At 40.5% G+C, this 24,729-nt stretch overlaps 1 protein-coding gene across 3 annotated transcripts in view; it reads right to left on the bottom strand.

The window, feature by feature from the left end:
• Positions 1–22,470, bottom strand: part of unc5a (unc-5 netrin receptor A) — a 143,558-nt gene extending 121,088 nt beyond the window's left edge. For all 3 annotated transcript variants that reach the window (XM_017039469.2, XM_025063041.1, XM_025063042.1), the window contains exon 1: positions 21,762–22,470. In XM_017039469.2, the coding sequence (XP_016894958.1) occupies positions 21,762–21,852 (91 nt within the window). In that variant the 5' untranslated portion in view covers positions 21,853–22,470. The remainder of the gene's footprint in view (positions 1–21,761) is intronic.
• Between the last annotated feature and the right edge of the window lie 2,259 nt (positions 22,471–24,729).

The following is a 24,729-nucleotide window of genomic DNA, read 5'->3' as shown; positions in this document are numbered from 1 at the left end:
ACAAAAGAGTTCCTTAAAGGCAACCAGATAAAAGACTAATTTCATTTTCAGAGAAGATGCAGATCTTAGAACTCCAACAAAGGTCATGAGAGAAAAGGTGAAGGCAGAGAGTGATAAGAACAGAGTGGAAAAAAAGCAAAATAAGGCGCAAAAAGTGAATCATAACCGTGAATCCTTGTGGAGGCTGTTGTTGCCAATTACATCCAACAGGAGAAACCAAAGAAATAACTGAGAGAAGCAGTAATTCCGAAGTTTACCGTTTCCTCCTCGCTCCGTTTCCAATGATAATAAAAACCATAGATCATGAATCAGCGCGCTCTAATTGTTTACATGCAGTAGCTCGACGTTATCTGTTCCACAAAGGGGATTTATCATTCATCTGATGTGTGTGTGTGTCGGAGCTTCACAGCACTTGTAAAAAAAAAACAACCCACAAACAGCAGATACTTATAAAAGTCAAAATCCATCAAAGCTCTTGACAAATGATGTCGAAATAACTCCGGAGTTATTAGTTGGAGTCGTGTCGAACAAGCAACGAGGTGAAACGGCGGAACAGCAACAGGCGTTAATGGAAAAGAAAAACGTGTATCCATCAGCTGTGGGCTTCACCTGTCTGTAGATAAAGGAGAACATGAAAGATCACCGCAGCTCAACTGTCTATCACTTACAAAACCCTAACTCGTCCGACGGGTTCCGCGGTGAGAAGCCCACAGTAGATCACGGCGCTCCCTCCTCGGCACTGATTTTTTTCATATCCTGACGCTCGCTGCAGATGAGAACTGGAGTGGAGTTATTGACAGAAAATATGAGCTGCAGGAGAGCAGCGGTTGTCTTGGAGGAACCACCGGCTGTAAAAGATGATGTAAAAATGTATTTTATAGGAACCTATTTCAGTTACTATCCACTCATGATGGCAACTGTGGCGTTTTACAGCAGCCAAACACTGGGACGGCCTCACTGTCCTCCACCGTAAGTCAACGATGCATAAAAAACATGGCTGCCGTCATGCTGCCCACGCTGGTTTTACTGCTGATTACAGCTCTAATCAATGGCTGATTTGGTTTAGAAAAAATAGAGAGAGAAAAAAAAATGGAGATCATACCAGTGAGTACCAGGAGCAGAGAGTTACTGGATGACCACATGTCAGGCCTGAAATACTATTTGCTTTTTAAAAATAAATAGTCAATCTTCGATCAGCTGACTTATTGACTCCATGCTGCTGCTCTTTTTTTTTTTTTTTACAGCTCACTCTGTTTATTTCCACTGCACTTGATAAACCATAAAAAAATCCGGAGCTGAGCTTTGACACAAATTGGAAATGGAGTAAAAAGCAGCTGGATGGAATCTGATTTTTGGGTTTGTTTTTTGTTTTTATTTTAGGTGTTTGGTTTTTTTTGCAGTGTTGCCTGTTTTGCTGTTCTCTGAGGAAATCACTCCCCCTGCCCCTCCTTACCCCTCCTCACTCCCCTGGTTGGTGCTGATACCTGAGCTCTAGCAGCTTTGTCACACAGCAGGATGAGGCTGAGCCAAAGACTGCATCCTCGAGTCCAAAGAGTTTCTTTTTTTTTAACCCTTATAAACAATTACTTTTTTTATTTGAAAGCAGGTGGTTGACTGCATATCTTAGCAAGCCTGTCTCACACTGCCTGCAAAAAGTCCGGGGTTCGAGCCCCAGAAGAACACAACAACAATCTCCCCAGTGTTGGAGATCAATACAGGCTGTATTGACGAGCCATCGATTAAAAAAAAATTTCTTTCCATTGTTTGTTTGTAACTGTGCAATCTCAATGGTAAGTAAAAAAAAAAATCAGCTGAAAACCATCAATAAGCAGAAGGTCGTTTGGATTACACGCAACGAAGTCCAAGTAAACACGGTCGTGTTTGTATTCAAACAAACATCCAGGTGAAAACACGACTTCTCCAAGGCTACAGGACGCTAATTGTATTCCGGATCAGAAAAAAAAAAACATATCTGTGTGTCAGTTCAAAGCCATTCTTTTAATTGACAATTATTGATAGATCTACTAGATAGATACATTATTAATCCCTAGACAGTACAGTAAACATGCTAGCCTAATTTTAGGAAGAAAAAAAAACAGACTAAACCAAACTGATTATTGAACATAATGTAAATGACTGTCAGCCTGATGCAGTGAATCAGCCGTAGCGGCGCTCCTTTGTCTTGTGATTGCCAAGGGCATAATAAAGAATGGACAGCCGGTGTAAGAGAGGGCCATTTGTTTTGCCCTTTGTGCAGCATTATCAGTGTGACCTATCAGAGCTGTATCACACGGAGGTTTATTGGATTTGGAGAGCAGGCTGTTGTGGTTTCACACTTATACTTTCAGCCATCAGCGGTGGGCAATTTTCATGTGTGTGAGTTTGTGTGTGTGTGTGTGTGAGTGAAAGAGAGTGTGTTTAAGTCAGTATACTGTATTCTGTGCAAGTGAGTTGGTGTTCTTTCTAAATCATCTTCTGTAACATTACATGCTAGCATAAAGAAACATACATTATATATAATACATATAAGCATAAACAATTATATTATATATATTCACATATATGCATCAAACATACATTATATATAATACATATATATACATATAAGCATAAACAAATATATTATATATATTCACATATATGCATATATTTGTATATATGTATATACATATATATATACATACATACCATATATATACATAAATATACATATGCATATGTGAATATAAATAATATATTTGTATATATGTTTATAAATATATAAACATGTCTTTATGCTACCATGTAATGTTACAGAAGATAATTTAGAAAGAACACCAACTCACTTGTACAGAATACAGTATACTGACTTAAATATATATATATATATACACACACACATATACATATCCATACAAACATATTGATATGCATACATGTATATTTATGCATATATATTTATATACATATCCATACAAACATATATAAAGAGAGATATATCTAAATTATTGTCAATACATGGAGATATATCATATATATTCTGAACTGTATTTATGCCACAGCCCTGTCGGTAACAAACCTCTGCTGCAGCCTCTTTTTTCTCTAAGTCAAACTGCGGCCTGACTGCTGCAGGACTTATGAAGAATTTTTATTTACTTTTACTTCAAACCTCACATCAGGCCTGGAGAGCCCCGAGGATGAGTTCCTCTCTGCAGCCTGAACAGGTTTCTTTCACTGCTTCATTTTATTCACAGAGCTCTGTTAACTGCTGCAGTTTTGCTGGAGGAACAGTGAATGGTCTTTTCTTGAAAAGCATTCACAGGTTTTTCTTTCCCCCTGTATTTTTCTGTACATATTACAGTTTTAAAGTGCAATAAGGCAACGTTCAAAAGTGATCATCCACTGTGTGACATTTTAGTAAATGTCAAATATAGCCAATGTGGCTCAGCGGATCGGATGCAAAAGAACAATGACGCAGGCTAATCTGATAGCTACAGCAGCTAGCTAGTAATTTCCTGAAGAACAACTGAAAGGGAAACACATAAGATTACAATAAGAACAAATCCTAAAAAAGCTCATTTTAAGAAATGAATAATTCTAATTAACTTCCATATATATTTCAAAGATCTTTCTAGAATCTCAATGGAGACAAGTCTTTCAAACCACTGCCTCAAATAGCAGACGGTTGGAGGGAAAATCGGTATAAAAATCTATTGTGTGACTGGTGCGGTCTCATCAACGTTACATTTTCTTTGTACTTTATTTGTGCAATCACCTCATTCATAAGGCACATTACTGTAATGAGCAAAGCAGTAGTGGCTAGGCAACAAGACTTCAGGGAAAATCAGCGCAGCTTGTTTTAACTGATTGGATGTTATTGAATAAACACATCTAGAAATGATCCACAAATCTGAGCAGTAACAAAAAAAAAACAAAAAAAACAAAACAAGTCAACCAACGGCAGCCGTGCAACTCAAATCATCGTCAAACAACGGCAGCCGTGCAACTCAAATCATCAGAGATGCAAAAAAATATGTGTTGAAGCAACTGTGAGCTGATCAGAGACGCCGCCTCTACTCCGAGTCCCGGGAGACGACGATCACAGTCGTGTCTTTTTCCCTGTGCCCGAGTGCAATAATAATAAAACACTAAGTTCCTCCTAATTGTCAAAAAGCATTTCTCAACTGACAAGGTTGATGTTTTCATGTCTCTACTTAAAAATAAACCACAGCTGCTGTTAATAAAGGAACTCTCGTGTACGTGAAAATGCACCAAAGAGCAGAGGTAAACAAAGGGATAAAGCGTCTCATTGGCAGATTATTGCATCTTTACAGGACTAATTATCTCAGTTAATTGTGGCCAAAAGGGAATTAATTCTCATTTTTGGTTTTAGCCAATCAAATAACTACATTTTCCTCCCCCTGATGACATTGGTTGTCTTCCCTGTTCCTGCCCATTGGTGGCAGTATGCTGTTCTCACTCGCAAAAGTTGCCCATTCAGTTTAGTCCACTTTCAAGTGAACCAAACTAAATAAATATATTGTTCCTGTTTCAATATATTTTCCACACGAAACTGTTCCTTATCTGACCTTTTGAGTCGTAGATTAATAAATTAAAAAACCCAGTAGTTTGGTCGACGAGCTCCAACAAAACATTTTAACTAAGTGACATCTATATTTTAACAGATGCAGCAATATTATCCATTTCATTTTCAATGAGCCGATTCTTGTTGAAGTCTTCTTGGGACGCGGCAGCCATGAATGTACTCTCCACTACTATGATTTAATTTGAACTTTAGAATGGAGCCCTACAGGGGACCTGTAATAAACGGTAATGAAAGGAGAGCAGAACCGTCAGCTCTCTGCTGACACCGGTGTGGAAGAGGTGGAACTCTTAAATTCAGCAGAGGTAATTGCATTTAAGATTTCACATTCCGTTTAATTGCTCCGCATCTTCCTCTGGTGGCAGACAAAAAGTGCCACTTCTGCCTGGTGCATGGAGGTGATAAGTCAGTGGGTACACAACCAGTAAATGTTAATGACTCCATGAGTGAAACTGTGATGTCCAAATGGAAGAAACCAGCGGTGAGTCAAAAACTGATGGAACTCATATCCTTTTTCATTCTGCCATCGCAGGAGTCACATCGAAACATGTTCATTATCATTAAATAAAAAATGCACTTTCACATGCAGTACTTGGACTGTGGGCAAATTTGATAAAAAATAATAATAATAATAACAAACAGGACATTGGAGGCATATTAAAAAATATATTTTTTAAAAAGGAAATATATTTTTTTAAATGTTTGCTGTTATGGTTTTGTAAATTTGCAAACTGAATTAATGCATATTAATTCTTTGTCTTCACGGTATGAGGCCAGTTTCACATTGTTTTTATATTGTTTCCCAGTGTTAGCCCCCTGATCTCCCCAAAAAAGAAAAAGAAATAAAAAGTGTAGACACTTGTTTTTGTTGCATGAATGCTTTGTGAAAGTCAAAGGAAACATTTGCATAAACATTTTTGTTCTCACACCGGCGACTTGATTTGTTGCTGGATTTTGAGCACGGCAGTTGCCAGGGCCACAGGTAAGCTGCTTAACTCCGACTCTCAGATGGGACCAGAGAGTGGAGGATAATTGAATAAAGTGCTGCTCTCAGAAAGATCATGCCTTCTAGTAGCCTCTCCCTACATCACACCCCCTCCCCAACCCCCCACCTGCCACCTCACCACCCTGCAAATCCACGACACCGCCTGAAATCCACAATGACAAAATGGACAGCTGTTGACTGGAGACGTGGCACCGAGGAGAGTCAGGTCCCAGAGCACGGCCTCATCCCCCGGCTCCCGCATCATTGCAGTGACAAGCCCCGGGAGCAGAGGACTGACACGGGCAGCAGAGAGGATGAAAACATTAATGCATCATTCATCTGTGCTCTGCAGCCTGCCTCCACTGCAGTATGAAAACATAACTGTAATGAAAATCCTATCGATTGGCGTCGCTTCCTTTTAGACAAATTGCAACGTTTCCCTGGCTTTCAATTGGCAGAAAGGGGGAAACCTGAAAGGCAAAGATGAAAGCCCCAGAGACAACACCGTCAGTGCTCCATCACGAGGGGCAGATGTTCTATTAACTTCAGCTGTAAAAACTCAATTCAATAACAACAAGACTTGTAAAGTCACCAATTAGCATTGGGAATACATCAGGCTATGTGACGGCAGTTATAAAACACTCCTCCGACTTCATCAAGGCCAGAAGAAAACAGTTTGTACAACCAAATTTAAAAAGTGACGGGAACTAAAACATTCAAATAAATGTTCATAGTCAGTGGACGAGCCAACACGCTCCGGATCCCATCCACATTATTCTGCAGACAGGAGGCCGAGGAGTGGCACGGGAGAAAAAAAAAACATCCATTTAACTCCACCAACAACCCAACGGTCGGGAGTGTCCTGAATCAGAGAGCAGCTGTGGATCACGCCCCTCTGTTTTCACCCCTTCACAGCAATGCAAACATGCAGCTCTCTGAGGGAAAAGCGTTACAAAAAAAAAAAAAAAAATAGTTTGAAACAAACAGCACCGCTCACACTGGAGCACTAAATCATTTTCATCGTGCCTGAAGCCGTTCAGTTGGTTAGTCGGTCCCACAGACGTCTGGCCTCTGAGGCCTGGGGCTCATCGTGATGGGAATTTGTAGAAATTATCCCTGACATCATCACCCTTATCGGGGAAGGCCATTAGGGAAAGGACAGAAATAAATCTATTTTAGTTTAAATACTGCAGCACCGACAGTTATGTGGTCTCAAAAGAGGCTTTTTGCAGAGCTAACATGCACGGAGTTGACAAGACACTTAGCAAGGATAGCCATCTTAGCGGTGAGCTGTCCTCCAGAATTTCTAAATTAAAGATAGCTGAGATAGCGCAGCCACAATCGCTGTGCAGGATCTCCACTCTGTGGTCAAGTCGAAGACTAGGAGGGAATAGATCAAGCAGGAATCTAAAGGGTCAGGGGTTTATTTAATAAAGTCCTGTCAGTCCTGCTTCACTCTATTTATTTAGCAGTTGATACTACACTTTATGCAGACTCCAGGTTATATTAACCACATTCACTGGGACTGACCCTTGACCCTATGTTGTTGCGACTGGAGGAAATGAAACATATCATCCAAGGAACGAAGTGAAGATCCCACTCCCCACTAAACAATAGAGTTGTATCTAAAACAGCCGTATGCATGGAAGGTTCTGGTGGGCCACTAAAAAATGAGGTGGTGGGCCAGGATTGGCCTGCGGACCATAGGTTTGACAAGTGATTATAAAATTTACTCCATAATCTATTCACAGCTTTGACTCTATTTGAAAAAAAAAAAGAAGAAGAAAAAAACTCTTCCTGAAACCTGTGCCTCACAGTATGGCAAAACAAATTAACTAAACACGTGGGAGTGTGGACAAGGACATTTGGAACAATAAAAATTTTAATTAAAATTTATAAATCCAGAAGTCGGCCTCAAAAAAAAAAAGCAATGAATTTGTCATCAGCAAAATAGAGTAGAGCAGACTTCCACAGAAGTGTGGCTCTGAGGTTGTAAAAGGACTGTTTGTTCTGTGTTAGCATTTTCGTCTTCTAGACGTATTTCTCTAAAAGACACAAACTGAGACTTAGACAAAAATGCTGCTAACATATTGCTTAAATGTTTTGGAACTCCATTTCGACAACCCTTGCTCCTTTTCAAGACATTCAGTGGGCTTTCTGCTAACCTTAGCTTAGCTGCTCAATGCTAAGCTACTTAGCCTACTTAACACACTGCCTCTCAATCAGTTCAGAGCTAAATCTAAAGAGATAAAAGGAATTTATTACACAGGATATACCTTATAACATGTTTAAATATATTTTAAAACGCTATTTATATTTTCCTTAAAATGACACAGACAATAAAATGTAAAGAAAAGAAAAGCTATGTTGTGTTCATGCGTTGCTCAAACAAATATATAAAATCCATTCCATTTCATTTCAACACTGCTAGCCTCTTAATGAGTCACCGTTAAATTAATAAATATCTTTTTTTAACACAATAATTCTGTCAGAAGCCTTAAAGATTACTGGAAAAGAAAATGTTTCTTTCCCGACATGGGGACGGGCTTGCATTTTAAAAGCCTGGTGTTTTGACTCTCAGTGTCATGGAGACGCAGATTTAATGTGACACCGCTGACGCCAAACATGGCTCTTCTGCTATGCTTTGCTGAGACATGGCACATTTATGGCTGTGGCTCCGCACACACACATACTCCACCAACCCTGGTCCAAAACAGTGATTTGACAAGTTCCAGCAGATCAAGTGTAGGGTTTACTGTCAGCAATGTTTTTGTTTCTCCGCGGCTCCATGTGCGAACGCCGCCGTGTTTAAATGGCAAAAACACTGAAACTCCAACGAGCAAACAAGTTTGTATTTAAATCCAATTAGCTCCAGAATCAACATCCAATGACAAATGAGACCACAGGAATATGATAAAAGCCTTTCTGATTACATTGCAGTTGATGGATTTATAATTAGCAACCGCCAATGAAAATTTCACGCCGTCAGGGTTTAGTGCCTGCATCAGGGAAAATAAACTTTCTAGTTTGACTTCGTGTCAAAGCAAACAAAAGATTACTTAGTGAAGACCGTGTCAATATTACTGATGTTCAGATCAAAACTTTCTTTTTTTTCACGCCAAAAATCCCCCCGCAGATTGATTACTGGCAGTACACTGGCAATTTGCATATAATGAAAATTTACTCAGATTAGCAGGAGGAGATATTCAGATCAGTCCATTAGAGTGAGTTTATTTTCAGACGCAAGAAAATGATAAATTATTAATCATCACGTTTTGCACATATTTTGTTGTTTTGTGTTCACCAATTTGTTGGCACGATTTTTCCTGTCAATGGCAGTGATCATCAACTGGTGGCCCGCAGGCCGAATCTGGCCCACAGAAGCGTCCAATCTGACCCAAGAGTGAGTTCGAAAATTTTGAGGATCAAAGAGAGAAACATTATTAGTATCAAAGCACTGAAAAGACTCATTTATTACAGGAATGGGATTTTTGTGTCAGTGTCAGAGCGGAAGTCAGCATTTATTACAGGAATGTGATTTTTGTGTCAGTGTCAGAGCGGAAGAATTCAAACACAGTCGGTGCCGCGTCCAAACTATTTTGGTGCTGGACATTCTTTTCATCCTCATTGGTCAAGAGGAGTTTCGAGCGCGTCAGCCCATAATTGTTCCTCGGTTCAAATCTGTCCTGACACTTCTGTCAGTCTGCAGCCACTGACACAACCCACAGCCTGCAGCACTAATGGGGTCGCAGTATTTCTTTTCCTGCACTTTCTCATACAACCAGCTTTTGTTCCTCATAGCACAATCTGAAGATGCCATTAGTGGGGGGGGGGCAGGGGAGGAAAGGGGGACGGTGATGTTTAGTGACAGCCAGTGGCTCCTCTGGTCAAGGAAAAGCCCTTGAGTTACACACACCCTCCACTCTGAGTGAATACAGCAGCAGCTCCTCACTTCACCTTTGTTCAAGCTATCTGAAAAAGCATGAAGCTAATTGTGTGACTAGGGGTTGGGCTGGGCAGAACACACACACACACACACACACACACCACAGGATCAGTTGTGCCAGCTCATCCTGTCAAACAAGCTGCAGTAAAAAAAAAAAAAAAAATCCAACAGAGAAATTAGGAGAGCGAGGGCGGATCTCATTTTGCTGGAAGTGGCAGTTTTTGTCTTTGTGTTCTGTTCGCGACTATTGTCATCACATTTAGGGCTGAGCTCAAAACATGCTGAAATTCTGCAAGTGGCTGGGCAGGACGATAAGAGCGCGGCGACATGGCCTGCTCGGAGCTGATAACTCCGACTCAGCATAAATCAAACACCTTCTGGCTGTTCATATAATTTCTACATTGGCATCATATGTTTAAGGGACAGAAGAATCCTGGAGGGAAGTATTGCCCTAAAATGAAATGCTGCCGACTTGTCAAATTATATCTCCCTAGTAAAACGCTTATGGTGTGATTTACCAGCTTTTACTGTACACTATACAACTTACTTCCACAGCAGGAAGTTAGTCTCCAACTTCTTCCTGCTAAGGTGACATGTTTCTGATGTCTTTTCTTTTTTTCTTTTTTATTATTTTTCTTCTTCATCGTCTTCTCCTCTTTGGCTTTTCAACAGCCGTAAAAGAAATAAAACCGGGCTGTGATTTGTGGACAGTGTCCTGTGGAAACAATACCGCGAGCCACTCCATAGGCAGTTAATGGCGCTAGCTTGCTGTTTGATAGTTGTGGGACTTTTAGGACCAACAGTTTGCTTTAGGCAACACTGGAAATGTCCCCCAAGCCGTAGATAGGATATGCAACGGTGCGGCTAAAAACAGGTTGACTAAATGGCATAAAAGAAAAAGCCACACACGAAGCCTTACTGCAGTGTTTAGCGTGTTTGTGTTTGTGGGGGTTTTTTTGGTAGTTTTATAGGGTTTTCTAAAAGCCGTGCCGGCCCCCGGTCCCACAGTAATGAGTGAGTGGGAGCTCAGCCATGTCACTGATTAATGTAATGGAATATGAAAGGAAAGATAAATTTGATAAAAAGAAAATTGAAGGCTGCGGAGACAAGAGGAAAACATGCCTTTGTGAGTTCTTGGAAAAATCTTATCCGAGTAATGGAGTCGTCTCTTTGACCATGAGGCTGCCCCGGCTTTCACTGTTTTCTCTTCATCCTTTTAACACTAATGGGACAAATCTTTTCTTACTTCCAAATCAGGACGGGGACACAGAGACGTTTTCAGACGAGCGCACCGAAACAAAAGACCCAGGAATTTAAAATGATTACTCTCGGAGTGTAACATTTTGGCCAGACAAAAAAAAAAAAAAAAAAAAAGAAAAATCAAAACTGTGCAAGGACACAAAGTTTAATAATTAATTTGAACATGAATAGCAATTTGACTCAAGCAGAGCAGGAAATAAGAAAATAAGCCAAACTGTGTTTGCTTTTTCATGCGTCAGTCTGAAAAACAATACTGCCAAGATTTTAAGTCGGGGTTATTTTCAAAGCTTGGATACGAATTCAAACGAAAAAAAAATATGGACAGGGTATTAACAGAGATCAAAAACAGACCAAAGGTCGCAGCTATGGCTAGTATTCCCTTGTACCAGGGATTAAAAGACTTTATGACTGAACTTCAGCTTTCTAAAAAAAAAAAAAAAAACTTTTAAATGGACGAATACGTACATACATATGTATATATACATACATACATGCATATAAATATATACACACATATGCATATAAATATATAAACACATATATATATATAGATATATGCACATAAATATATAAACACACATATATATATAAGATATAAATATATAAACAGATATATATATAAAAAATATATGTACACATACATAAATATAGTCATATATATGTGTGCATATATGTCTATTCCACTGATACAGTCATCAGTGTAGACATCCACATGCATTAAAATCTTGAATATGAGTTAACCCCGTACACACTGATAAACCTGTGCTTTAGTTTGTGCCACATGTTGTCAAGTTAACAATTTCATCAAATCTTAATAAACAACCTATTTTCTTAGCACAAACTAGAAAGGCATGTGTGATGTCAGCCTGGAGATAAGGCTAATTCAATGAGAGCGGTCAGGCCAGTCGGCCTATTTAGAATTTTTTTTTTTTAGATATAAATATGTGGCTTTAGTCCAGCTTTTCTCCTAATTAGACACTAATAAGGAAGAGGGAAGAGAGTGAGTTCTCTGGAGCCGGCCAGTAGTTTTCACTCTTCCACAAAAAGAACCCCCATCAGCTCCAAAACCCTCCAGGGAGAAAGTGTGCTCATTGTGGATTAATGTGCCTTCATGAAGTTGTCATGTCTGGCAGAGATTAAGAGGACCGGGCCTCCCTCCCTCCCCTCTCCCTTCTCCTTACTGTACCTCATCAGTCTAGCACAGTGGAGCCCCCTGGTGCCTCCAGGGTTGGACCAGAGAATGGTGTTATTGTCAGCCACTTTGTTACAATAAATACAATAATGACAATAGTGAAGACGACACTTGACAAAATACACAACGTTACAACTGACATTTCATAGTATCTGATACTTCTTGGTTTTACTACAGTGTAGATGGAGAAGAGCAAACTTAAAAAGGTCTGATATTCAAACCAAAAACAGAGAGAGAAGTAGAAGAAGTAGATCTGCACAACGAAGAGCAATTCTAAAAGAAGATCTGCACAACGAAGAGCAATTCTAAAATGCCAGAAAATCCATCACTATAACATGGAATATAAAGACGGAAAACCATTCAGGGGAGCATGGAATATAAAGACGGAAAACCATTCACTGTCACCTATGGCAGTGTTTCCCAAACTTTTTTTCTGGGGGCCCATATTTTAAAAGTCACAAACCTTCGCGACCCAAGTCAAAAGACTATATTATTTGTAAACTGCTGACAAGACGACCCAAAAAAAAAAAAATCTCTTGTGACCCACCTGAGGGTTGCGACCCAGTCTTTGGGAAACAATGATTTTTGGTGGAATTACAGCTAAGTTCATGCTACAATTTTAGCATACAGTGGTTTACCTACATTGTGTTTTGTAGATTCTCCTACTTGTGTTGGTTTGTAAAATAACAATATTATATAAATATAATATAAGCAATATATATGAATAAATATATTCATATATATACCTATACCTATATATGCATATATACATTCCTCCTGCAAGCGAAGCTCATTACCAACAGCCAAAATACTTTTTTAAGTCACACAAATGTTTGAAGTTTCTGACCAAACACATCATCCATCACTGTGTTCCATACCTGCTACGTCCCTGTCTGTTCTTTCTGCAGTGATGCTTCAGCTCCAATTAGATTGTCATATCTGGAATAATTGAGATGAATAATCCTCTACAGTGTCTTCATTTCATGAATGATGAGATGTTTCTGAACCGGGGAGGAAAAATTTGCTACTTTGAAATAAAGGACGGATAAAGTCATTAGAGAAGCTGTTAACAATCGGAACAGCCGAGCAGCCTTGGTCAGAGGCCAGTGTGCATTCAATCAATGCTTGTTATTGGAGACTGGCTCAAATTAATTAAAAAGCAGACACATAGAAGAAATATCTGCTGAAATTCCTTTTTTGTTGGTCACCATTAAAGAGGCAGAACCAGCGAGTTGAGTTGTCCATCCTGGAGATGTTTAAGAGGGAAAAGTATAAGCCATAACTTGTAAAAGTAATTGTTCTCTATAAACAGCACATCAAAACAAACATAATTCGGTGTCTAATTAGGCAAAAGTGGCATCTGTTATGTGCAGTGTACCTTTAACAACACGCACTAGAGTCACACTGTGCTTCTGACTGATGAGACTTCAGTGTAAATGAAACCTGGAAACATCATTTATCTATCCATCGACTATCATCTCAAAAATGATGCGGGATTATACTGACTATACCACACAAATATCTACAATATATACATACATTTACACACGTGTATGCATTTTACACACATAAATATCTACAATATAGACATACATTTACACACGTGTATGCATTTATGTTTATGTAAAAATATATGTACATAAGTATATGTATATATATATATATTTACAGACACTTAATGTACTGTAAATATTTATACCCACACATGCATCTTTCCTCCTGACCCTCTGGCATAAAACTCCGTTCTACTTACTGAGGTTTACCACTACTTCCACACTTGGACAATAATTCTAATTAAACTAATTTTGCTGCTTATTAGCAACCGATTGTTAATCAGTGCCTAATTAGCTGAAACAAAGCCACAGCAGAGCAGTTACTGGTACTCACCACCTGAAACGTAAGCACTGGTGACAAGCAGTGCGGATATTAAAATACACTTTATTTCAAGATGTATGCATTGTCTGCAGACAATTAAATACGGAGACAGTAAAGGAGTACCACACATGCAGTACAAAGGGAACATCTGACTTCAATAGTAGCCACGTTGGCATTAACAATTCAATTGAAGTAAGCATATGAATGCATTTTTTTTTTGTTTTTTTGTTTTTTTGCGTGCCTTGTGCTCTGGATGGCCTCGCCAAGAAGATCTGCAGCTCGGCTTCAGCTTCACGCTTTGAATCTGTAATGTTCCGACCTCATCCTACATTAGGAAGTTGTTTGTTTGGGTAAAAACAATAACAGAGGAACCTGCAGAGATTTGAGGCTGTTATCTTGCTGACACACGTTTATAGCGGATGATTAATGCATCACCTTTTCACTGAGAGTCAACGTGCTCTGTCACTAAATCACAGAAGATTTTCAGACATGATGTGGGAAAAAAAAAAACAGCCTTCCTGAATTTCAAAACCCTGGAATAGAACCGTTTGCATCATCACGACTAAATTATCACCTGGTGTGTTGTTATTGTATCGCACTCTAACGTTACATCACATATTTTGGTTGGGGTGTCTGGGTGTGCTCTCAGTCAGCACTCTGTTGACTTGGTTGAATTGCTTGCCTAGGGCATCTGTGCCTGGACACAAACACATAATTAGGAAAGGTCACCGTGCCTCCTGTCTTGTCAACAAAATCACTTCAAGATGACAAATTCTCGCTCAGGCTGAGCCAGACCTCCCTCGGATACCCTTGCCAATCAAGCACCAGCAGGGCTGTCGTGGTAGCCTTAGGTGATTTCTAATTACGTCTTTTACATGGCATACTAAACAGGAGGAGCATAACAATGAGCTATAGGTTTGTTCCAGGCTGTGTTTTCTTCACATTTGAGCCACCCTACAAAAGTGTTGGGTGAATCCTGTCAAGTATCTACAGATCGTTTCTCTTCCATAGTCGAAAAGTTCTAAGATCATTTTAAAAAATCCATATTAATGGGGTAAAACAATTTTTTCCTAACCTTCTGTTTAAAAAACTGAATTCTCATTAAAGTTTTCTTATAGACTGAGATTCTATTCTGACATCATCATCTCCATTTATGAAAAAGGACATAATAATAAACAATATCATAATGAACTTGTGAAGCTGTTGCAAAGAAGAGACAGACGTTCCCTAACATGTTTCAATTATTAAAATCAAACAGCTACGACCCCTAACTTATGTCTTAGAACTTTTTGACTTACCAGCTTACCTGCTGCAAAAAAACCTGATTTTAAATTCAATGTTTTTTATGTTGTTCACATTATATTAATACGTGAACAACACCGAGTGACCTTTCCATTATTTTTAAATTCCGTCCCACTACACGCTCTGCAGACTTTCCATTCAGTCTACCGTATGATGAAGTAGAAGTGGCTTTCACATCGCTCCCTGGTGGCCTCACTAAGCAACTATTAATCCATGGCTGTCCATATTGCATTCAAACCCGCCAGACCAGCCAACACCTGGTCTGAAGTAAAGGCCAGGAAAAGACCCAAAGGATTGGACACCAAGACACCTCTGGGTTTCTAAGCACTTCTTCTGACAGTGACTGATAGCAAATTAACCATTTGGAGAAGAGTATTGATCACCTGGAAACTAGGAAGAAGGAAAAAAAAACAACAACCTGGAAGCATCAACTCTGCCAGTTGTACAATCAGCAGACAGACGGTGCACTGAGACCACTAAAGGAGAACCATCTTGCCTCGGTTTTTCATCCTAAGATCATCACAAATTCATCAACTATTGTTTTTGTTTTCTAAATAATTGCATTTGAACCAAAAATATAATAATGCAAAGAAAGATCAGGGTTTCCTGCAGGGCTTTGACGCAACATCCCAGTTCCAAGGTCAGTGTTGAACGTTCCATCTCACCATCAGAGTGTAAGAGGAAAATAGATAGCCCAGGGAAAAGAACATTGGATTACACCCTCAGGAGACACACTGCAGACCTGACTCCTGAACAAGCTTCTACCAACTGCTCCGTGGAAGACAGTTTTTTTTTTTTGTTTTTTTTTTTTGGAATAGTTAGCAGCAACAGAAACAAAAGAAGCCGAGACTGAACGGTGATACGATGTCAGTTCCTGTGACCTGCCGTGAATTATGGTCAAGATTCCCTTGGAAAAGCATAATCTAATCCCACATCAGAGTTGAAAGGTCAATTTGTATCATACCTGGGACTGATAGAGGCTGTGGTGCAGTGGATCTCAGGGGGGGAAATAGTCCAAATTCAACCCCTAAGCACTGCCACATAGACCTGTATCACAGAAATAGGGTAATTGAAACAAAAGGGCAGACTTTGACAGAGATGTAGTGGCTTCGCCGGGGCCTCTGCACAGACTGCAGAAACACCCGACTCCTCCCTCCCTCCTGGTTCCTCCTCTGTGTGTCCTCGGCACCGGCCGTGTCCTTCCTTTACTCCTTAAGATTGCCATTTGCAAATGATAAGCGGAGGGACACAGCCTCCTGAAAGATAAGGCGCCCGGACATTTGTCACCAAACGGAACACGCCCGGCTGCTATTTATAAGTGACCCGTGTTGACTTGCACTTGTTTACCTTTTATTCATCTATGCCCAACTATTATCCCTGCCTCCATTAATCAGTGTGACTCCAGCTGGAGAAATTACACTCTGCAAAACGACGGACAGAGAGACGAGTCGTTTAATCTGCGCTCTCACTTACAAACGAATTAACATGATGGAGAGAGGATTTAAATTGTAATATATTTGATCAGCCGAGTAACTACAAGCCTTCTCTTTAACTCGGAGGTTTGCCTGTTCAACAAAAGTAAAAAGACTACAATTTCTTACTAATACTGGCTCTTCAAAAGATCACTTTATTCTTTTCTCATCATTGGGGGTCAACTGCACTACAAAACTCGTGAATTGTTTTTGTATTTTTACATCATCATCCAAGTTAGATATGAAACCAATTAGAGAAAAAAAAATCAAAACAAATCTTTGGGTAGTACCCTGTACAGGGTAACTTTTCTCACAGTAACGTCAACAACAGTGGCTAAAACAATCAACTGGACCCTCCGTTGGTGAGACTTCAGCTACTAGCTAACACACATTACACTGGTTGTGGCAGCTACACAGTTAGCTGTGGTTAATGTCTTCTATCACTCTTTTGATGTCTCACTCTCTGTTTCATTTTTCAGTGCCTTATATCACACTTCAGGTCGGAGCCGAAGCTACAGACGAATGTGAAAGACTGGCTCAGATCTCCTGCACCGTCAAATCTGTGAATCCTAGCATATGTCACTCTCCACCGTTTACTAGCATCTTTGTTTTTACTGGCTAGACTATCAGTATAAAGACGAAATACTGTATTTAACCGTTATGTCAGAATAGGAAACATATGTCAAAGCAACAGTCTTAATATACAGTAATGGGTGAAACTCACTGCTCTATATATTCACATCTTTCTAATTTGTTGCCAAGAGACCAAGCTGGTAAAATAAAAACTCGCCAAAAAACAAACTGTTGCTTGTGCTGTTTTTAGAGCCCACCTGTTGTGTTTGCAAATGACAGTGTAAGTTCTTCTGGCACACAAATGAACCCAACAGCAGCTTCATCGACCAAAGGACCAAAGATGGAATGACGTCCTCCTTAAATAAAGCTAACTTATAATTAATTGATGTTTGAAGCAGCCAATCAGACCCGCTCTACCATGACAGCATGATGTCATACTGTGGCTATTAGGATGCCACAATGAGAGTGTAACATTCGACATTGTCACTTGAAGTGGAAAATAAATTCTTTCAAGTCGATCCACTCAACGCACAATTCCCATTGTTAGTCGGCTGAATTCCCTCTCCCCGAGAACAAAAAAAAATCTTTCTGCTAGTAAAAGACCGTATCCGTGCAAATTCATGGCGATCATTTGCCATGCATTAGCTATGGGACAGAAACAAAGTGGTTTTGAATTCCTTTCACCAGAAGGCAATTTCCCCCAATAAATTATGTTAATTTCCGCTTTTGCTCTCTCCTTATCGCATTTTGTAGCGAGTCAGCGTGGAGAGACAAAACGGGTGAAAACCCTGGGAAGATGATTCACTCGGAAGTTAGTGAGGAAGGAATTTGGGCAAAACAAACAAACAAACGGTTGCATTAACATATCAAACTAGTGCATGTGAAGATGCGACGGCTCTGAACTGGCACAGCTCTCTGCTTGTTGTCACTTGACGGCCATGTCCCTTGTATCATCATCATCATCGTCATCATCATAATATTCACACCCTGTGGATATTGCTCTGAGGTGACTGTTCACTGAAGGAGGAAGATGCCTGATGCCAAATCCCTCGCCACTTCTCCAAGCCTGACAACAATTGCTTGGCAACACTCCCACAGGGCAAAAAGGAAAACAAAGAAAAGTTAAGGATTTTTAATATCTCTGCACTCAGAGAAACTGCTCTTGTTTTGATCAGCGTTTCCTCGGGAAAACACTCAGCCTAAAAAACAAAAAACCTTCTCCGTATATGACAGGCCAATTTAAATGAAAAGAGAAGGTGCAACAGGAGCTGAGATTATTCTTGCAAAAAAAAAAAAAATGCATGCATGTACTTTTTCTTTTTTTTTGCACCGTGTACGTGCACACATGTACTTTTTCTTTTTTTTGCACCGTGTACGTGCACACGGTGCAGCACGGCTCTTTGTTCCTCAGGCAGAGAGGCATCTACCCTTTCTGTCCCATCCGTCAGTTCGCTCACAGCACCGAGAGCAGGGAAGTGCTCAGCCAGCTTAAAATCAAGACTGACAGGCGTACCTTTATTACTGAGTGAGTTATGTTTCCCTGCAAAAGAGACAGGTTCAGCTTTCTGTACCGGCCCTGATGAAAAAAGAAAAAGATCGGCCAGAAAATGACTATTTGATCTCCTTGTGGAACTCCCTTCTATCTCTACAAACTGACGCTGTGAGGTGGGGACCGTGTTTTTAAGGAGATGCTCGTCCTGACATATTATATGACAGACTGAATAAATAAATAAAATTTAAAAAAAAACCTGTTACACATTTCTCTGTACTCCTTTACTATAGATCAGTGGTTCTCAAACTGTGGTATGCGTACAACCAGTGGTACGTGAGTGCTTTCTAGTGGTACGTGGGGAAAATTCATATTTTCACATATTCATTTTTATCTGAATAAATCTGAAACATACCATTACCATTAGCACAATTAATACAACATTTAAACATAAACATCTTTATAAATATTTCTAAACATCTATCCAGTGTGGTGGAAGCTAACAGTGAAGGCCTCTGCTGCTGTATCCTAATGTTGGTCATCATGGTGGGACTCAGAGAGCTCAAAAGTTTGAGAACCACTGCCATAGATGAGGTCACTTCCTACGGTTGGCACACATGGGACTGTGTGAGAAGGAAGGGACGCGTCCTGACCCACATCAACCAGTCGACAACACCACGCTCATAAAAAAGGGGCAAACAAAGAAACACAAAGTGGTCCGTGCCTGTGGGAACCAGGACCCTTCAGAGAAGTGTGGGAAGGAGCCGCAGCATCCATAGGAAACCGGAGGAAGACTGGAAGAAAAATACATCGTTCCCAAAAGACCGAAACACTCCTTCTCAGACAACAACACTACACCCCACCTACAGCACACAACCCACAGAGCTGATCAAAACACATCAGTCACAACAGGCGTCATAAAACCACTTGTAAATACCAGTGCACTGCTACTCACTTAGCTTGATGAACGAGGTCCCTGGAGCAGGACTGTTTATTTAAACCTAATATATTCATAATCACAGACTAATTAAAGAGGAAAACCCGTCCTAATTCATCATCGCACCGTCCTGAAGCCAGAGACGCAATTCATCACAACTTCTACATGTTTGTCTCATGTCCGAGGCCTGGTTAACAGTTTGCAGACGGGGGGGTGGGGGGGGGGGGGGGCAAATGATGAGTGAGGTTGGAAACTGAACCAGCAGCTGCTAACTATGTAGCATGGCGAAGGTGACATCACAGACAGGATTAGATTAGATTATCTTGGATTAAACTTTACAGTCACTACAGACATCACTGATACAAGGCAGCAGAACAGCAGAGTTAGCCTTCATCCAAAAGTGAAGAAGAGCAGTTCCATGATATATTTGATAACTGGAATGAAATGACTGTGAAAGTCTATGGCCGCAGGTATAAACAGGAGTACTGTATGTGTACTGTGTAGTACAGACACAGTAGAGCAGTAGTTCAGAGTCAGTAGGATTAACAGGATTGGACGTTGGTGAAAAAAAAAAACAATGTATTTTTTTTAACACAGTTGCAGCTACATGTGGAAGTATGAACTGTACTGCAGTTAACAGTGACAGAGTGTTAGGTTGACACAAGTGCTGATAAATAAGGTAGAAGAAATATATATGTGTATTTAAATATGAGTGACTTAATATATGTATATATGTATATACATATATGCACATATATGGCATTACTTGTATACAAGTATATATATATATACACAAGTGAAATGATAAACAACACAAAAATATACATAAACATATATGTTATATATATGTCTGTTATTTATCATTTATTTGTACACTAATAATCTCATTGTTGTATTACTAGGATTTGAGACTGTATCTAATTAGGTTATGTACATCTGACCTTTAATACTGACTGATGAGAATTTATAAGACAAACAGTTACAAGTGTCTGTTTTTTCATAAATAGAGAGTAATGAAAATTAAAAAAAAAAAAAAATCATTCCAGTCCAGCATCAAATTCAGCCTGGACCTCCAGCACACACAGCTTTTACCACTGCAGCCACAGGGAAACTTATCTGTGGTCAAGACCACTGGGGCTCGTCGCACTGCACTGACGGCGATTGTTCCTAACATACAAAGAGCATAGATCTGCATCCAGGCGGGACTGTGTGGCCGAGGGGCTGCATCATGAAGTGAACCTCATCAGTGCGAGTGAGGTTCGTCTACCAACTCCGTAAAGCTGTCAGCATAGCTGTCGAGAAAACCCTCTTTAAATGTCTCTCAGAGGTGATGGATTATGCACTCAGGGTTGCGCGAAGCTGGGCATGAGAGGAGCCTTCCCCCGCTGAATGATCCTGGTTGCAGCCCTACTGCTGCTGCTGCTGCTGCTGCTGATGCTGCTGATGCTACGGTTAGACTGATGGAGACAGAGGATGGGTAGAAATGGATGCTGTGGCTGCAGCACCAAAGATGTAATAACACGATGTGATTAGCAAGGCAATAGAATTAACCAGAGGCTATAAATATATGTACACATATATGTATGCATGTATATATGTGTGTGTGTGTGTGCACATATATATGATGTTCAGCTATAAACTTCTTCCACAAACATGCGTGTGCATGTATATTTATATACGAAATGTACACACAATATATCGTATATATTTACATGTACACATGTATTCCAATTTGTACCATTGCTGTAATAGAACTTCAACAAAAAAAATCATGGAATTAAGATGAGGTTTATATGTGCGCGTGCGCGTCTCCAGCTACAACACAACTTCCAGCACAAACAGACCGCAACCTTGACTCTCTCTCTCTCTCACACACACACACACACACACACACACACTATCTACATGCACACACGTCGCCCGTGTAACCTTGAAGTTACAGGAGGGAAGGGAGAAAAAAAACTAAGAATCAACACCTTCGACCAACAACGTGCTCTGTTACGCACGGCTGCATTCATCCAAAAAATAACAGCCGCAAACAACTTCACCCGTCACGTGTAGGGGCTTCTTTGTGTGCGTCCTTTGCCGTTGACACAACGCAAACATTTGAGCAGTTAAAACACAGTGGACGGCACACGGATAACTCACCGGTGAGGCTGAAGCCAGCGGACAGGAGCCAGAGCACACGCAGCGTGGCGCTGAGTCTACAGCGGACAAAGGGAGCCGGGAGTAAGGGCATCTTTGTGCGTATTTAAAAAAAAAAAGAAAATGAAGTTTTAAAGCGGGTAATAGTCAAAGGAGAAACAGTTTTTTTCCCTCTCAGGTCCAGAGAGTAAAGCTTGAACGCCGTGTTTTTTTTTATTTTGTTTTAGTCCTTGTCCTCAGCACATATCCTCCCGCAGAGCCGTGGCCACATCAGTATCCCGGTCTCTTGCGTCTCCGTTGCTCAGAACGGCGCATCACAGGTGTGGTAAATAAAGTGCTGGCTTTGTCACTGCTGCTGCTGCTGCTGCTGCTGCTCTGCCCGGAGCCAAACTACTCTCCTCCCGCTGTCACCGAGCCAAGAGTCCAGGCAGTTTTTTTTTTCCTCCTCCTCCCTCTTTCTTGTCACTTTGCAGCCTTGGAGCTGAACGATACCTTCTCCAAAAACGCGAGCGCGGTTCAAAGTGTCAGCAACAGAACGCCGGGTTCATCTGCTTGCACAGCAATGCTGGAGCTGAGAGTCAGTCAGGGAAGGTATTGCCTGCGTTTGTGTGATGATGAGCGGAGCAGCAAAACCTGGAGCGGACTCGTGCGCGCTCGCTGGGCATGGATCGCACCCCCCCCCCCGCGCTCCGCCGCCGCCGTCCATGCACACACCCACACACACACAGAGGGGCAGAGAGAGAGAGAGATTTTAAATGATTCAGTGCATTCAACCACACGGCGACGACGAGGCTCAGAATGGAAATTATTTCAACCATGTCCTCGTAAATGGGCCCGTGTCTTACAGGGAACTGACGGACGTGACACGCGGTCCTCGGTGATGGGAGTCAGATCAGTGCTCTGCATGTAAATTCACACACGTCACATCTGCATGTCGTTGACTTCCACTCACATGTGAACACCAGACATTATCTGGTGGGTTTTCTGCAGTGACTTTGTCAGAACCATGAAGTGTTTTAGACCAGAGTTTGTTTTTCATTGTATTACATATATGAATGTATTTTTATATATTTATATATTTATATTAATTGTAAATATATAAAATACATAAATATAAATGCTGAAACAAAATTTATCCATGGTATTTTTTTTTTTTTACATTTCTTAAAGAAAAATTAAAGCTATGTTGGTTTGATTCCACTAATGTTGTGGACAGCACCTCCTGTAGGTATGGATTGACTTTACTGGACATTTCAAACAGCATGTTGCTTCTAGAGAACTAACACTTTTAATTGGGTAAAATATATATACATATAATTTAAATATACTATAGGACAAACAAATATATAGACAAACGTCATTAAAGACATGCACATACAGTTACTTAACACAGACTTTTGAAATTCTGTGTCCAAACTGTGTGACACACTGTATATTCTACCCTTGATTTTTTAAAAAAATAAATAAATAAATATATTATTAAAAATACATTTCAAAGTTCTTCCAGATTTTAGGTAGAATCTTATTTGGTTTAGTCACAAATGAAATGTACTACACTAGGTTTTGTTTTAATCTTTTTTCCCCAGTTAATTTTCAAATATTGAGGAATTTAGATTTACCCAGATTATTAGTGATTATGATCACGAGTAATCATGATTAATCACAGCAGCCCTGTGATTAATCAGATCTAATCAAATGACTGCCTTAGCTCAACTGTCATCATGAATGAATTTCTATATAGACTACAATATGACTCAGGGGAAAAAAACTCTGGTCTGATAAGCAATAATCTGTAACATGCTGTGAATCGCTGAAAGATCTGCTGAAACTTTGGGCGTCATGATGCTGTGACTCGCTGAAAGATCTGCTGAAACTTTGGGCCAAGGCTCAGTTCTCAGTCGCGACCAAAATAATCAGAACTCCTCCGGCGTGTGTTTGTGAGACGATGACAAGACGAAGAGGCCCCGATGACCAGAGCCTTCACTAGAGCACGCACCTATCAGCCAACTCTGACCAGGAAGTGACATATGCTCCACAGAGCTTTTCCTTCACTTTCCCGGGGTGTCAGCGGAGTGATGACCCCGGTGTTCGGCCGTGCCTCTCTACGATCGACAGCAGATTATTAATACAGTAAAGAGGACGGTGGGGGTCGGGGGCTGTGCCTTTGTTTACCCATCTCTCCACACCCACATATACTAGTCAGCAGAATAATAAGTGCAGGCGCAGAACTAGTCCAGTGACTTACCAGCTAATTATGGCTCTTGTGTAGATGGATGGTTCCTCAGACAGAGCTCAGCTATTATACAAACTCATTAAGCCTTCTCTCCATCCAGCATGGCTCGCTAAAGGTCAAAGTCACAGTTGGAATGACAGTAGGATACAAAGCACAGTGACACACACACACACACACACAAACACACACACAGACCCTACATGCAGCCTCGCCGCCACAACAGTCGACGTGCAAATCCTGACGGGCACCTCAGACGCAGACGGGCTAAGAAAGGCCAGACGGACATCAGTGAAATGGGACAGAACGACTCAGCCCTGGTCACTGCTGAGGTTTGTTGGCAACAATTTCTCCCATTCTGATTGGCTGTTTGTTAGCAGGGAGAGCGATGCACTACACTGTTTCTGCCTCTTTTTTTTTTTTAAATTAATAGAAACTTTTGTTTATGTGGCTACAGAGCCACACATTGAAAAAAATCAACCATTTATTATCACTGTGGTTGATCTGGTGTCCAGTTAACCCAGTGATTCTCAAAGTGTGGGGCAGGCCCCTCTGGTGGGACGCAGCAAACGGGAGGAAATCTTCAAGGTTGAAGTGATGACGGCACAACTGCAGTTTTATTTTGCTTTTTGTTTTTGAACTTTGTGTTATTTTAATGTTATTGACTTATTACAAAATATAACATTAGTAAATTACCAAAAAAGTTTGAGAACCACTGAATTAACCTGACGCCCATAATTT

The sequence above is a fragment of the Cynoglossus semilaevis genome, chromosome 15 (assembly GCF_000523025.1).
Source record: "Cynoglossus semilaevis isolate Cse_v1.0 chromosome 15, Cse_v1.0, whole genome shotgun sequence".
NCBI classification, from domain to species: domain Eukaryota; kingdom Metazoa; phylum Chordata; class Actinopteri; order Pleuronectiformes; family Cynoglossidae; genus Cynoglossus; species Cynoglossus semilaevis.
This window is presented reverse-complemented; position numbering and strand designations above follow the sequence as displayed.